General features: G+C 27.5%; 1 protein-coding gene across 1 annotated transcript; it reads left to right on the forward strand.

The window, feature by feature from the left end:
• The first annotated feature begins 3,179 nt into the window (after positions 1–3,179).
• LOC123291892 (ubiquitin-conjugating enzyme E2-17 kDa) lies at positions 3,180–16,018 on the forward strand. Its single transcript, XM_044872738.1, has 5 exons — positions 3,180–3,494; positions 4,023–4,086; positions 4,790–4,821; positions 6,593–6,776; positions 12,785–16,018. Exons 1-5 carry the CDS (start codon positions 3,471–3,473, stop codon positions 12,922–12,924), a joined length of 444 nt encoding a protein of 147 aa, XP_044728673.1. The 5' UTR covers positions 3,180–3,470; the 3' UTR covers positions 12,925–16,018.
• Positions 16,019–16,688: the final 670 nt, after the last annotated feature.

Below are 16,688 nucleotides of genomic sequence, written 5' to 3' on the forward strand. Positions count from 1 at the left end.
TAAAAAACCACAATTTTTTTCAAAAAAGCTGTAACATATAATTTTTTATTTGATTTTTAATATATTCTTTGCACTCGAAAGATTTGAAAGTTTCTGCTCGAAAACTTCTTTCGTTTTTGGGTTGTCTTGTTCAAAGATGGATAGACAGGCGGAAATGGGCTAATTAGGTGATTTTATAAACATCTATATCTGAATTTTGTTGTATCATCACTATTTCTAAGCATTACGAGTTTGGGGCTAAAGTTAGTATAATACAAGTGAAAACAAACAATTGACTGAGTTAATTGTTGAAATATCATGTATAGACACTGTTTATTACGCAATCGTTTATTTTTTTGCGTCGAGTGAAGAAAGATAAACAAAAAAGCTCATACATTATATATATAACGTATAAATTTAAAATATAAACATAATAGGCACCTGTATATATATACTATATAATGTTTCTAAGTTAATTTGCGCCCTCACAGGTAAACAGTGATGTTTATGAAAAAATGTTTCAAACAAAAGTTGTTTATTTTTATAATATAAGGAATATTTTTTACATTTAAACTTTTGTTCTATTTCTAAAGGTTTACGAACTATGTATAAAGAACTTGACCTATGTTGCTCATTTACGAACTTGACCTCACTTTTAACGTCCTGAACACGCTATAAAAATTTCATCTTGTTATCTCTTATCGTTTTTACAGACAGACGGCCAAGCGGAAATGTGTTCATAAAATCACCTAATTAGGTGATTTTATGAACACCTAACCAAAATTTTTTTTGAAGTATCAAAATTTTTAAGCATTACAAACTTGAGACTAAACTTAGTATACCTTGATATATTTCATATATACATTGTATAAAAGGACTCATTTTTCAAATTATTAATCAATTTATGCAATACTCATTACACATACGTATGATATTTGTGTAAAAAATTGGCGTGAAATATTGCAAATTGAAAGTCTTTATACTCTGAATTCATGCTTTGAAACTGATATTTTAGCAATTTTTAATTACTTGTAAACTTCATTTTTTATTTGATCAATCATAACTTTTATTTAGAATCATATAGACTATTATACCGTGAGCGTGGGACAGAAAGTGTGCTTTGTTAAATGATTAAATATATACCTGAAACTGAGTGGCTTCCTTTTGGCAAGTCTACCAAGCTTCTCTCTAAGACAATTTTTGCCAAGACTTTTCGAAAGTGCTGTGTTTAAAAATAAGCATGATAACGGCTTATTTAAGCTATCGGTAAGCTACACAGCATGGAATTTGTCGGACACTACGACCACTTGATAACATTATTAAACAATTCAGCAAAAGTGAACCATGTATGATGTATTTAAAAACATAAATACTTCGAGGTGATAGGCAAGCTAATTGGTGCAATATTTTTGTCGTGAAAAATATTTTATTGTTTAATAATTATTAATGTTATCATTAAGTGCTCATAGTGTCCGACAAATTCCCTGCTGCGTTTTTTCAGACTGATACCTTAAATACGATGTTATCGTGCTCTTTTGAAAACGAAGCACTTTCGAAAACGAAGCAAGTTGAAAAGAAGAAGTTTGGAGACTTGCCAAAAGGAAGCCACTCACTAAGTTTCAATTATGTATTAATAATTTAACAAAGCACCCTTTCTGTCCCACATAGTCTATATCTTATAATCATCAGGCAAATTAGCAGAAATAAAACATCTGCCAATTAAAAATTAATTGAGTTTTATTCTGTGTCATTTTGCGTGTTTATAGATCCAATCAGTAAATGGTAAAAAAATCATTAAATAACAAGTGAAAACAAACAATTGTCTGAGTTAATTGTTGAAATATCATGTATAGACAGTTTTGATGACGCAATCGTTTGCTTTTTGGCGCCATTTAAGTGAAGAAAGATATGCACTCTTAGATAGTCACACATTAATAACTGATATTCCCATATAATACATATTACATACTATAAAATTTGCGCCCTCGTGGGATGTTTATAAAAAAATGTTTCAAACAAAAGTTGTTTATTTTTTTATAAAAAACATTTTTTACATTTAAACTTTTGTTCTATCCCTAACGATTTCTAAGGTGAGTCCTACGGACCCAAGACCCAATTGTTCTATGTTGCTCCTTTACGAACTCGACCTCACTTTTTACGTCTTTAGAACTCTATAAAATTTTCAGTTTGATATCTCTTTTCGTTTTTGAGTTATCGTGCTTACGGGTAGACAGTCGGACAGACAATCAGAAATGGATTAATTAGGTGATTTTATGAACACCCATACCAAAATTTTGATGTTGTTCGTAGCATTGATATTTTTAAGCGTTACAAACTTGGGGCTAAATTTAATGTACTATGATATATTTCATATACACATGGCATAAAAAGGTGGTTTCAGTTAACTTTTTGGTGTTAATTCGATCCATTTTCGTGAAACTGGCATCTAAATTCATGGGAAATAATATTTTGGCAATGAAATTAAAATTCATCTCTCGATTAGAGATATGCTTAAAGATCGATCAAACATGTTACAAATATTAGGTTGATTTAACTAAGAGCTTTTCGTTGATCCCTATTATTACACAGTTTATAAGTTTATTACATAAATATTTATCCGAAAATCGAAAAGAAATTTGGTATCTATGGTAATGATTACAATAATTATGTTATCAACATTTACAGAATATTATCGGAAGGAAGATATATATTCGAAGAATTATGTAATTAAAGACAGTAAATGACCTCGCTATTATTCCTTAAATTTTCTCCAAAACATTACACCCTGTATAAAAAAGTTTTGTTTTCGCAATGCGTCCGTGTGCAAGGTTTGATCTATTTCTGTAATTAAAAAAACAAAATAAACGTTTCTAATAAAAGAATAAATATCGTTATTTATAAACTTTATCATTTTAACAAAAATTTGCATCGCTATATGCCGGTATTACGTACACATAAAAAAATTCGAAATTAACTATTTATTAAAAAAAAAATTAAAATTCGTCATAAATATAAACAAAGAAAAATGTCAAAAAATGATTTGAAAAAAATTGAAATTTGATTTGAAAAAAATTCAATATAAATTTGTGATGAGGGTAACAGTAGGTAACAGGTTCAGGTTATAAAGTGTAGCCCTCTCTGAGAGATAATGTGTATCAGTTGTAAGGAAATTGATGTCATAAATTTGACGGAAGTGAGAATACAGTTTTGCTCATTTGTGTAATAAATAAATGTATTCAATCGTACATTTTGAGTAAATTACTACAAAATTATATATTTATGATAGACTTATATAATTAAAATATTACATTATTTCTTTACACAATTACAAAGTGATTTATTTAGTTGATTTTCGTTTTAATTAGTGTTTTGAATAACGTAGTGGCGCTGCGTTTCATAGCAGCCATCTTTGCAATTCTAATCAAAGACCCTTGGCTCGCATTTTCATTGTCTGGTGAAAAGCCAGCAAATATTAACACACACCTTGTCCAATGGCATTAAAACGAATTAATAAGGTACGTTAATTATTGCAAAGTGCTTTGTGAATTGTGTTTTACGGTGTTTATGGTCGAATATGGTTGAGAAAAATAGAATTGAAACGCCCTTAACGATTTTGTGACGAGCAATGTGAACCTCATTTGATATTTTCTAGAAGCAATTTATTTCGTATTTTCTCATGTATTTAGCTTGTAGAATATTTTTAACTTGCTTTCCGTCTATTTTTATGGGTATAATTTCGATATTTTGGACGGTTCCCTTATAAGGAAAATACCTGTGTAAAAATGTTTAATTTTGGCATATACTTAATCCACAAATAGTAACTTAAAAATGTCGGAAAGAAAGTAAAAAAAATGGAAACAATTAATCATATAATAATTTGTGTTTGTTCTATTTAGAAGTGTGCCGTGTTGCTTTTAACTTTTTATCTATTTGTTATGACCTTAAAATTCTAACCTGACCCTATTTAGGTGTCATGTCGAATTTTTTTATTATATTTATGGTTGAAAAATTTTTCAAATTTATTAAACGTTATCTACTTTTAGGAACTTCAGGACTTGGGCAGGGATCCGCCAGCACAATGTTCTGCAGGCCCAGTTGGAGATGATTGTAAGTGATACTTTATTTTTAGCTTATTAATTACCACGTTGTTTTCCAATTGTAAAGGATATCTATTATAGAATGTTCTTGTCTTGCTTTTTTTTTACAATTTTTTTTTGCAAATTTTTTATTGTATAACTCTAAAATAATGTTCTTACATTTTTTGAAAAGCTACATTTCTTGGAACATTTTATAAATAAATGATCTATCCATTGCAGGACAGAGACAAACTGAAATTTTTAAAATGAAAAACTTTGTATGGAATTACTAGGTTAACATCTAAAACTTGAAATGTATTTTCAGAAGAGTTTAACTTGAACTTTAAATATTTTGTAAATACCAATTATTCTACTAGTAATTAATTTTTTTTTTTTTAATTTGAATAATCTTGTCACTAAAGTTTTATTTTTATATATATTTACTTAGGTGTTCCTCTTTAATTCTGTTCCGTATGTATTGTCTTATATAAAAATGACAACAAATTTCTTAATATGAAAATGGAAAAATAAAAACAATATTTTTATACAGAGATTCTATTTCAATAGGTTACAGTTCTTCACTGTCTAAGGCGAGAGTAGTTTGAACCGTTCAAACTAAAGTTTTCGTAATACAAACTGTGAATGAAATTTAGAGATATTGTTGCCTCGTAAATCGTAATATGCCCAAAAATATTTTAAAAATTTTTGTTTTAGAATGTTTTTTTCTTTTTCAGTATTTCATTGGCAAGCTACAATTATGGGACCAGTACGTATAATCAAGTTCAATAATTTTTTTTAAAGTAAATTATCAGCGATGATTACAAAATTTCCGACTTCAAGGGCCGCGTTAAATAATTTTCGAAACATTTAAGTTTGTGGACAAGTGAATGTAAATGTAATACGAAATTTTGGTTAGAGAATAGTTAAGTTTCAAAGTGAACATGGATATTTTTTGACTAGGAAACATAATAATTTTAAATCAAGATCTTGAACAGTCGTTATTTATTAGTCGTTAATGTTTTGAAACTATCTATTGAAATTGATATATAACGATCCCCATGTTAGCCCGAAGCAGTAAATAATATGTTTTTCTATTTTTTTTGGAAATTTGACCATGATGGATTTAACAATAGAACCGACGATTTTTAATACATTTTCCCTCAAAAAGACAAAAGTTATCGATAACTGCGAATGTAAATGTTTTATGTAAATCTTTTTGCGTGCCTTGCAAATGTCATCGATATTAATTAATTAATATTGCTAATACTAATAATCAACTAACCTAACGTTGTCCCGTATGTGTTAGGTATTGAATCGCTTACAAAATGATCACTCCATGTGAATGTATTCGACTGCGTTGATTCTGAAAGTTTTTATTTCAATAACAGGTGTTGTAGATATTATAGAATTGAGCAGATCCCAGCGTCGTGTTTCTTCAATTAGCCTAGTTTGTTATAACATTCCAGTCATAGAACTGCGTCGAAAAACTGTTTCATGTTCGCATTTTCGCATTCTATTTCCTAACTCGACATTTTCAAGTTGAGTTTAAGTCTCTAATTTTTTATTGGCAAATTTTTTAAATCAATATTGAAATAATTGTTGTATCCAATGTAGTATTTTTTGTGAACCGAGGGTTTATAATATTTGATTATATAATTTTATTCATGAGAATTGATAAAAAAAAAAAAAACAAAACAAAACAAAACAAAAAACAAATGGAAGAGTATGTACCCCATTGAAAAGAATTGCATCAATTGATAAAAAATTAATCTCGATATTGTGTGTAAGAATTTTTATGTAATCATATTTAGATTAACTTTCGATTCTCTTAAAACCTCAAATTTATATTAATGCTGTGTTATTACTACAGGACGATCCAAAATGTGTATAGAACAACTAAATTAAATTTTTCAATACAAAAATTTTTTATCCAAAATGTGTACACAACTAAATTAAATTTGTCAATTCAAAAATTTTTGATCCAAAACGTGTATACAACTAAATTTAATTTTTCAATACAAAATTTTTGTGAACCGAAGATTTATAATATTTGATTATATAATGTTATTCATGATAATTTATATAAAAAAAAAAAAAAACAAATGGAAGAGAATGTACCCCATTTAAAAGAATTGCATCAATTGATAAAAAATTAATTTCGATATTGTAAGAATTTTTATTTACTTATTATAGCTTTGGTGATTTGGGATTAGTTGAAAGTGAAATAATAATAATTTAAAATTATTATTAACTAAATTCATTAACTTTCCTACACATACTGTTCAAAATTAATTTAGAATAGTACGATTTATTTCAAACGAAGTGCCGTATAATTACTCTACCGTAAGTGAAAAGTGAATAATCTATTAATCAAATTTATTAAAAAATTAATTAAATGGGGGGGGGGAGGTGTGTAATTAAAAAATGGTTTTAAATAAATTTTGGAATTCCCAAAGATAATTTACTTTAAAAAAAATGTTGTTTGTTTTTGTTTGTTAATAGTTTGATAATTAATATATATATTGTATGGTTTTCAGCCTGACAGTCCGTATCAAGGTGGAGTATTTTTCTTAACTATTCATTTTCCTACAGATTATCCGTTCAAACCACCTAAAGTGGCTTTTACAACCAGAATTTATCATCCAAACATAAACAGTAATGGAAGCATTTGTCTTGACATTTTGCGGTCTCAATGGTCACCTGCTTTAACAATTTCAAAAGGTGAGTTTCCAAGTTATTTTTTCAATTTACTTTTTTGCATATTCAAACATTTAAAAGTGTAACAGAGTAGATATTAAAACATTTAAAATGTAGTAGAGTAGATAAAGTAAAACATTAAATGCAGGAGAAATGTTTTTCACCACTTTCCTAACTTTTATTTACCCGTATGGCCCGTATGACATTTCGTTTATTGTTTGTGAAATAGTATTTTCTGTGGTCTTGGGTGAAATGATCCTTGAAAATTAAAATTAAATCCTGTTGATAATGTGAGATAGAAATACTCCTATGTCGTAAAAAACATTCTTGCTTAATCGAAATTAAGTATTTTACAATTTTTAAAAATATTATAAAAAATATACTCGGCCTTCATATATGCTTCGATTGTTAACACTTTTTATAAGTAATTGAAAGACCACGCACATTCGGAAGACAGTACTTATACTTTTAGAAGTGTTCTTGACAAACTAATACGTTGACTAAATTTTATCGGGTTTGTTGTATATTATATTGGTAATCTCCTAAGCGTAGAAAATATTTCGATACAGTTCTTTCTTGCCTTAAGCCATCATTTTAGACAAGTTGTGCAATTAAGTCAACAGACCTTTCTTATCTTAACTTGTAGCAATAATGTTATTAACATCGAACTAAAATTTGACATATCTATTTAAAAAAATCATGAGTTTTCTAGTTACTGTTGTAAAGTAAAAGTGTTTGTACATCGAATTGACCAAACTCCTGTCTTCTCCCCAATCACAATTCTCTTACCTACGGATTATTACATACAGCTTTCAATTCGAATTTAAATGCATTAAATTTTTTTTGTATTGACACTGAAGCTTAGAAATTCATGAAAAAAATTAATACCAGGGAATTCATTTTTATAGACGGGCAAAATATTTTAAATTTAGCGGTTTTCAAGGGGCGATTATTCTTAACATCTACCCGAAATGTTATTGTGTTATAGAGAAAATATAAGGATTTATGAACTACCTAAAATTTATTATGTAATTTTACCGGTACGTATATCAATAGATTCGTATCTCATCAGTCATCGTTTATTGACTTTTTCTAAAATGTGAATATAATTTTTTATATTTTAAAATTTGTTTTGAAAATGGCATATTGGACACGTTTCAAAAACATGACTATTTGTTTATCTTATTATCAACTAATTCGTCTTAATTTTTTATTTTCGTTTATTTGGCAAACTTTTTTGTATTATCTTCTTTTCATTAAAAAAAAGTAAATTTTTTATTTATTTGATTCAGTAATTGATACTTAAAACTTTTGTATTATTTTATTTTTGATGATTCATTAACCCTTAGGTTGAGTCACACTTGATCGAATTGTTACTGTTATTTTTTTGTAAACCTTTTTTTTTTTGGAATCTTAAACAATCTTAAAAAATTATTTTTTCAAATACACAATTAGTTTTGTATACAATCAGTGACTTGCATTTGACTGAATAAACATAATTTTCAAGTGTAATTCTATTAGACTTTCTAATAATAATATTATTTTAATTGATAAGTTTAATTACCTTGAGAGTTATGTGAAATAGTTCTATTGTTTAAAAAAATTTACATGCGTAATAATTATATTAGTACGGGTACCTTGGCTCAAATCGGAGCCAAATGTGTTTCGAATGAAAGTATAAAATTTTTCTTATATAGCTTGCTTTTCAAACCCGCGGACTATGGGACAGCTCCCTTTTTGTTAAATGATTAATACATGAATGACGTTATCATAATTATTTTGAATGCTGTATGGCAATTCAGCACTTTGGAAAAAAGGCGTAAAGAGAAAGTTTGGTAGACTTTTCGTAGAGAAAAAAAGTCATTCACGAAATTTCAAGTTTGTATTAATCATTTAACAAAAAGGGTGCTGTCAAAACGTAATATTGCCTTCCTATTTTATAATGCCTTATAGCTTTTCTATCTTTTTAAGAAAAATTTTGTCGGGTTAAGATAAATTTTATCTAGGATAAGATTCCTCTAATTTAAAATATTTTTATAAAACATTCTACAAAGAAGTAGCTTGGTGTTTATAAATAAAATGCATGATCTTTTGTTGGGCAAATATTTTTTTGAGCATATATTTTTTTGAGCATTTCATTCTTTAATCTTAACAACCAGAATTTTGAAAAATCTCTATAAATTTCCGATGTCATCCGGAATTGTTTGCAACAAAATCGTTCGCCATACAAGAATTATTTCGCGCGTTTTATTTTTCTTACAACCATACAAAAATTTTTCTAGATAAATTATTAATTAGTTATATAAATATTTCCGTGCGCAGCGCTAAATTCGTTTAATGCCATACGGTTGCTTCGAAAACTACTTTATATTCGATTTTCTCTTAGTACCCACTATTTTTGTATCAGGCTATGATCAAATAACCATATTATCTTTAAATAAGTGGTCTTGAAATAAATTTTGAGAAGCAAATATTAAATGCCTTGCCTTTTCTGAATTTTTCTAACCAAGGTCCCGTACTATGTTAATTATTAATTTAAGTGAGATATTATCGTAATTTATAATGATAATAATCAATTATTTTCATCGTATCTCATTTCTAAACCAGAGATACCTTAACGTAACTGCATTAACCCAAAAATCAACATATTTCGTGTTAATTTTTTTATACTTGTATGTAACCTAACAAACTAAAAAAAAAATTACATGAAAATAAAAACCGGACAAATATTGGACAATTTGGTAGGTTCCCTATGTATACAAAAGTTTGTTTCAACAACAATAAAAAAGCGAATTGTTTTGTAAAACCTTTTACTTCCATCAAATAATCTGAAATTTACATTATTTAATTTATATTTAAGTTTTGGGTGCAGCAATGTGACCCTATGCCAATTTTTAGCTTTTTATTTTTATAATACAAATTTTCATATTCGTAGAAAGACAAAGGATGATTTCATCAACGATTTTCCACAATTTTTTATAATTTACTCGATAACTACGCATTTTAGAAAAAAAAAAAATAGTTGCTCAAAACTATCGGGCGTAAAATTTTTGATCGATTTGTGTGTATAAACTTCTTGTCTTTCATATTTTCTGTAAAATCTATATCAATATTTAATTTTTCGTGTTTTTGGCGGTTTTTTTTTTTTTTTTGAATTGTTCTAAAAAACTGCTTTATATGGAAAAAAACTTCTGATAAAGTTGTTGCATAAAATTGTCAACCGAGCTGTAAATTTTGATTGCTCTCAATTTTTCGCATTTTCAGAAAAATTGATCTTTAAATAAAATTTTCTTCGTTTTTTCAGTTTTTTAGAATTTATTCAAAAACATTTTAGGGAAAACAAGTAAATACATACAATTAAATGAGTTAACAGTTGAAATATCATGTATAGACAATGTTGATTTCGCAACCGTCTGTTTTTTTACGTCTTGTAAGTAAAAGAAAGATAACAACTCTTAGGTAGCCACACATACATACATACATGTCTTACACACATAGTTGATATTCCCAAATAATGCATATTATATAATTTGCGCCCTCAAGGCTAAACAGTGGTGTTTACGAAAAAATGTTTCAAACAAAAGTTGTTTATTTTTGTTATAAGGAACATCTTTTTTACATTTAAACTTTTGTTCTATCTCTAACGGTTTACAAGATGGGATCCAAGATCCAATTGACCTATGTTGCTCGTTTACAAACTCGACCTCACTTTTTACATCCTAAGCACACTATATAAATTTCAGCCTGATATCTTTTTTCGTTTTTGAGCTATCGTGTCGACTGACGGGTATGGCGGATAAACATACATTCAAACGGACAACCGGAAATGCATTTTATGAACACCTAGACTAAAATTTTGCTCGTAGCGTCAATATTTTTAAGCGTTACTAACTTGAAACTAAACTTAGTATACCTTGATATATTTGTTATATACATGGTATAAAAACAGTCCAGAGTTGTAGAGCGTAATAAATCGATATGTATATATAGGTTTTTTCCGGCCGTTAAATTTCACCACTAGACGGCGTAAAATAAACATAAATATGTATGCCTCGTCTATATTTATTTAAATATCGATTTTCCTGAAAATACGAAAGACGGAAACAATCAAAATATACAGCTCGGTTGGAAATTTTATGCTTATAAATTTATATTCAAAGTATTTTTATCTAAAATGCACAGTTTTTAAGAAAAATTATAAAAAAATCACTAAAAACACGTTAAATTGCACATTGATGTAGATTTTTCAGTATGAAAGACAAGAAAAAGTTTATATATACAAATAGATCGGAAATTTTACACCTGATATCTCAGAACTTAACTATTCTCTTTCTCTAAAATGTATAGGTTTTTAGTAAATTGTAAAAAATTGCGAAGAAACGTGAAAAATCGTTGATTTTTCAAAATCATTCTCTTTTGTTGCGCATATGAAAATTTTTATTCTACAGTTAAAAAGCCAAAAATTGGTATAGGCATTGCATTTTTTGCACCCAAAACTTCAATAAAGGAAAACGTATTTCATATAATTTGATGAGAGTATTTGGTAGGTTTCGATTTAATAAAGTTATTGGGGGGGATGGGGGCACAAATTTTAGCTTGTGTGGTTTGAAACTTAACTTACATTTATAATAAATATATATCATAATATTTATAATAATACAAAGTGAAATGTCTACAATATACTAAGAAGAATGAATTCTTGGATTTAAAAAAATATATTACGAAGTTTATTACAACATGATTTAAATGTTTTTGATAAGAACATAACATAAAAATGATGAGTATAGAAAATAAGTTAGGTCAAGGTCAAAAATAATAACATAATTATTAGCTACAATCAAGATTCATGCAGTTTTCAAAAAGGAAAATTTTTTATTAAGTTCGTGTACTGCTTTTAAAGTGAAAGTTCTCTGATGTAAATCAATTGTTTTCGTGCATTTTGTTACAAAAATCAATATTTTCAAGACCAATTTTGCAAATCACAAAAGTCATTTTTCATTGATGAATTTGTTTTGGGTAAAAATATTATTAACAATTTTCTAAAACTAATGTATTCTCCACGGAGAATAATTTTAATGAAATCCTTAGTAGGTCATTTTTTTCTGCTACCTTATTTATACCATACAATTTGTTTTAAAAATAATCCAGTTTGGTTTGTGAAATGATTACATTTTGAATTATTTAAAAATAAAATTGATATAATTTTCAATTGTATTTACTCTTCAAAGAGGGGATTTTTTTCTGAAGGTCACTTTGTCTAGGTTTCTTCATAATATCATTACTTATATGGGTTTCTTTTCAATAGATTTTTTTTTCTCCGATTTATTCGATTTGTTTTGAATTGTTTGCGATTACAGAATAGAAGTAACTTTCACAGTTTTAATTTTAAGCGGTCACTGAATAGAAGTAATTTTTACAGACACACTCAAGTCTGTGAGTTTCGTTCGGCTAATTTTATTTTGTATACATATTGCTTACGAATTTATAAAAGGACAATAAAAGCAATATAAAAAATACTGGCATATGTGAGATCTCTAAAACTATACAATCGATTCACTTGAAATTTAAGAGTTACTCATTTCGCGATATAGACGCTAAGAACGAATTTTTGGAAATTTAACTCCTAAGGTGTTGGTGAAAAAAGGAATGAACGTTTGTATGAGAATCCGTCATTTTTGAATCGACTACTTAATCGATTTTAAAAATTCTTTCATCTATAGAATGCTACATTATCAGAAAGTGTAATATGAGCTGCTTTTGTTTAAAAAAAAAATTAGGATTCCACAACAAAAAATTAAAACCTATAAAATTGTGAACAAAACGGAAGACAAGTGAGGCCAAGGGAGGTGAAGGTTATAATGAGGTAGTCTTTGTTTTTAGTTATTTATGATGTAGACAATAATTTAGTAGAGAAAGTCATTCTGACACTAAGAAATACCGCAAACTAGGTGATTTCTGTAGCTGTATTAAAAGCTATTTTTAATATTATAATACCTATACAAAATAATAATTTTTCTTTGTTTCTTTTACAGTTTTGCTATCAATTTGCTCACTTTTATGCGATCCAAATCCAGATGATCCACTAGTACCAGAGATTGCTAGGATATATAAAACAGATCGAGAAAAATACAACGAGCTGGCTCGCGAGTGGACCCGCAAATACGCTATGTGATGCTCCGGCCCCCTACAATCACTACTTTAAACAACTCCCCCCACTTAGAAATGAAAACAACAATTTATTTAATTCATAATATTGAACCAAAAGGGACTTGCCTATAAGAAGATACATACATAAAAATATTATATATATTTCTTTGTGGCTAACCCCCTCAAAATGTACTAAGAAACACATACAACAAATAATTTGTTAAAAGAATTTAGTCACAATTTTATGTTAAAAACCTTCTAGTTCATAAAATATTTTGTGATTTTTAAAATGAACATCTCTTATAAGGCTGAATTCTTTTTAACAAATCATTTCTCTGAAAAACCATTATATAATATTATTTTATTTAAACTTATTCTGCCTGAGATTATTATTCATTCTCAAGCCCCAACCCCCTTGCTCCACAATATTTTTTTGTTTCCCTCGATGAATTTTTTTTTATTAATTAAAATCGATAATTTGTAAAATAGTCTTTAATCTCTTTATTTTTTTGAGTATATCCTATGATGTTTAATTATTTCTAATATATTGTGGTTGTAAGGATAACTAAACAAAAAAAACATTAGCTTTGTTAATTCTTCGGTCCTTATCTCCACATTTAAATATTTACCCTCTAAATGTAATAGTAATTTTATTTTTTTAAAAACAATTTTATAAGCTAAAAAAACTTTAAAAATATTTGTCTCTCATTTTTCATTCATATTTTATAGAATTTTCAAAAAAATAAAAGCATTCGACGAAAAAATTTTCATTCAGTGTAGGTAAAATTCTCGAAATCAGGGAGAGCGCGTGCATGATGAGAGTGATCAATTATACTAAAAAAATATTACAGTCTTCGCTAGTCGATTATCGAAAATGGGGGTGATATATCGAAAACTATTTGAATACATTTTAACGATTGTTTCATGTAAAAAGTCACGATATTGCAAGGAAAAGTGTAATTTACGTTTTTGAACAGAAATTGATTGATTTTTCCATTTTTCACAAGTCATCTATTTTTAATATACTCTATTGGGTGTAATGATATATGATAATAGCAGGGTTTAAATTGGTAATCAGTTTATATATTGGCTGTCAATTAAATTTCTTTTGACTTTTGAACCTCTTAAATCATTATACTGGGTATATGTGCGTATATTTTTAATACACCTCTACGATGTTTTTGGTAATATCTTCTTTGATTTGATGTTTTTTTTAGCAATGAATACCGAATAGCTTAAATTTCGACGGGTAATTTGACAAAAACGTGTAAGTTCACATGGTACAACATCTGATTCGATTTTTATTCTTATTCGTATAGGTTCAGGTAAAATTGCTAAAAAAATTCTTACACTTTTTTAAAACAACTGAACGAATAAGAAATTTGATAAAACTTAATGGCTTTATTTACGATTTGGAGTAGTAAACGTAGAATTGATTCAAATGGTTTTCGATAGGCAAGCGCCTTCATGTGCTAGGACTACAATATACAGAGTGAACAAATTAGCAAACATTTTTTTTAGTTTAAATTTTATTTATTTTGTGATGCATTTTTTGTACTATTAATTTAATTCATAATAAATTTTGTTTCTCACATTTCATATCACAAATTCTTTAAAAACCGGAACATCATCACAGAACAAAATAAAATTTAAATCCCATGTTTTTTTTCGTACAGCGTCTCACAAGTGCAGTGGGTTTATATTTCTCGCTTTTAAAAAACGAGTGTTTGGTGAGTTGAGTTTTGCGTTGGTCACATTGAAATAAGACTTTTTTTAAATAAATAAAAACAGTGTCAAATATAAAAGAGGAGGGGGATTTGTGACATAAAAAATATGTAACGCACTTTGGGTTTGTGGGACACAACACAGTGCCCCAAAAAGATCGTGTGTTAGTGATGTGATTATGATAGGAATCAAATTCGAAACAAAAATTTATGTTGTACATCTTAACTTTAAAAAAAAATTATGTACGACAAAAAAAAATTAATTTATCTATTCATAATTTTGTCCCGATTATTTTACTGGAATAACAATTCTGGAATAAGTATATTGGGAACACTTTAAAGCATAATATAGTTGTACTTTTTTTGATTATAAGTAATAAAAAAAAAAGCGTTGCATAGATAAATTATGGCAGAACAATCATTAAAAATACATTTTTGGTAAATTATTTCGTGGGCGGAATTTTTATAAATTTATCCTTGCTTGATATTTTTAAAATCATTTTAAAGAGTGAAGTTATATTTTGATACAGTTATACCAGACGCACTCCTGTGTTATCTACATAATTCAAGAAAATTAAACATAAAAATTAAGGAAAAATATTGAGTTCTAAATACATAAGGTTTATGTGCATAAATTTTCTATCGTTCTTATTACGTTAAATCAACTATTATTTATTAATTAAATCATGTATACAAAGTAAAATTTTTATTATGTTGATTATAGTATGTGTGTAAGAAATCTGTAAAATTGATTCATACTTTTTCGTTATTAACCCGATTGTTACAAGACCTATGGATTTTTCAATTAAAAAACTGTTGTAAATGTTCGATTTTGCGGAATCAATAATATATGAAAGTAGAGCGACTATCAATAATCCAGAATTTAAAGAAATTATGAATAATGCTGACCAGGGACATAGCTTTTAACGAACTTGACTATGAGAGTACGAATTTGTTAAAATATTTTGAAATATTTGCAAAAATTTTCGTCTATTTTTGATCGTACGTAAATGTATTGGATTTATTAAGGAACTTTTGTAGAACTTTTACATTCAAGTTTTAAGTTTTCAGCTTGTATCGTAATTTTCAAAATTTGATGTTTAGTATTCTTGGATTAATAGTTTAGGCGATAGAGTGGACCCCAGCATTCGGAATTACATACAGTGTTCTTCAACGGCGAGAATATTTTAATTGTATAAAAGAGAGTTTATCGTTCTAACGAAATCGATTATCGATCGATGGATAAAAAATTGTATTTTCTTTGATTGTTATGTAATATTTTGTTTATATAATGATAATAAAATAGTAATAAATTATCTTGGATGTAGGTTTCGTGGTTTCTTCTTAAGCTACATGTGTCGCGTTTGTTTTATAAATAAAAAGTTTCAACAAAAATTTCTTAACGTGTTGCTTTTTTTTAACATACTCATTGCTCTTTTTTTAAATTTTAACATGTTTTTCTGGGATAACCTTTCATTTTTCGTTTAGTGTGTAGTTGTCAATCCATAATATTAACCAATTTTGATAGCGTATGGTGAACTGCAAGATTTATGTTATGCGTGACTTCTTCTTTCTATGGTATAGTCAAAAATATGGCATTCTATAGAGTTTTCTTTCTCTATTACTTAAGCCTAAATGAGTAAGTTTTTTCTGATAGGAACATATTTTCAAAATAGTATGCTTTCAAAACTGTATTTAATTAATACTTTTAATTTGATGTAAATTTTATTTGGTTGTCTGTTAAAGACAACAATATTTCCTATTCATTACTGCAGAAGACAAGGCGCGGATCCAGAGGAACAACTTGTTATTGGACTTGTTTATCAAAAATAAACGGTTTACAGCGTGTTTGCTTTTAAGCGACTACATAAAAATATTTTGTGTGTAGCAGATAAATTAGCGCAGATCGCCTATTTCTGCTGAAATTCTCGGACTGTTAAAAAACAATCAAATTGCTGTAAAAAAATTTTAATTAAAAATATGGAAATAGATTTGAAATTATGTACTATCTTCAAATATAATTAACAATTATTTTGGTATAAATTATATTACATTTATGTTAGTT

The sequence above is a fragment of the Chrysoperla carnea genome, chromosome 1, assembly GCF_905475395.1.
Source record: "Chrysoperla carnea chromosome 1, inChrCarn1.1, whole genome shotgun sequence".
Lineage (NCBI taxonomy): Eukaryota > Metazoa > Arthropoda > Insecta > Neuroptera > Chrysopidae > Chrysoperla > Chrysoperla carnea.

Coding starts and splice junctions, on each gene's coding strand:
- LOC123291892 (XM_044872738.1), top strand. CDS start 3,471: ATGGCATTAAAACGAATTAATAAG. Junction 4,087..4,789: donor AGGCCCAGTTGGAGATGATT/GTAAGTGATACT, acceptor TTTCTTTTTCAG/TATTTCATTGGCAAGCTACA. Junction 4,822..6,592: donor AAGCTACAATTATGGGACCA/GTACGTATAATC, acceptor TATGGTTTTCAG/CCTGACAGTCCGTATCAAGG.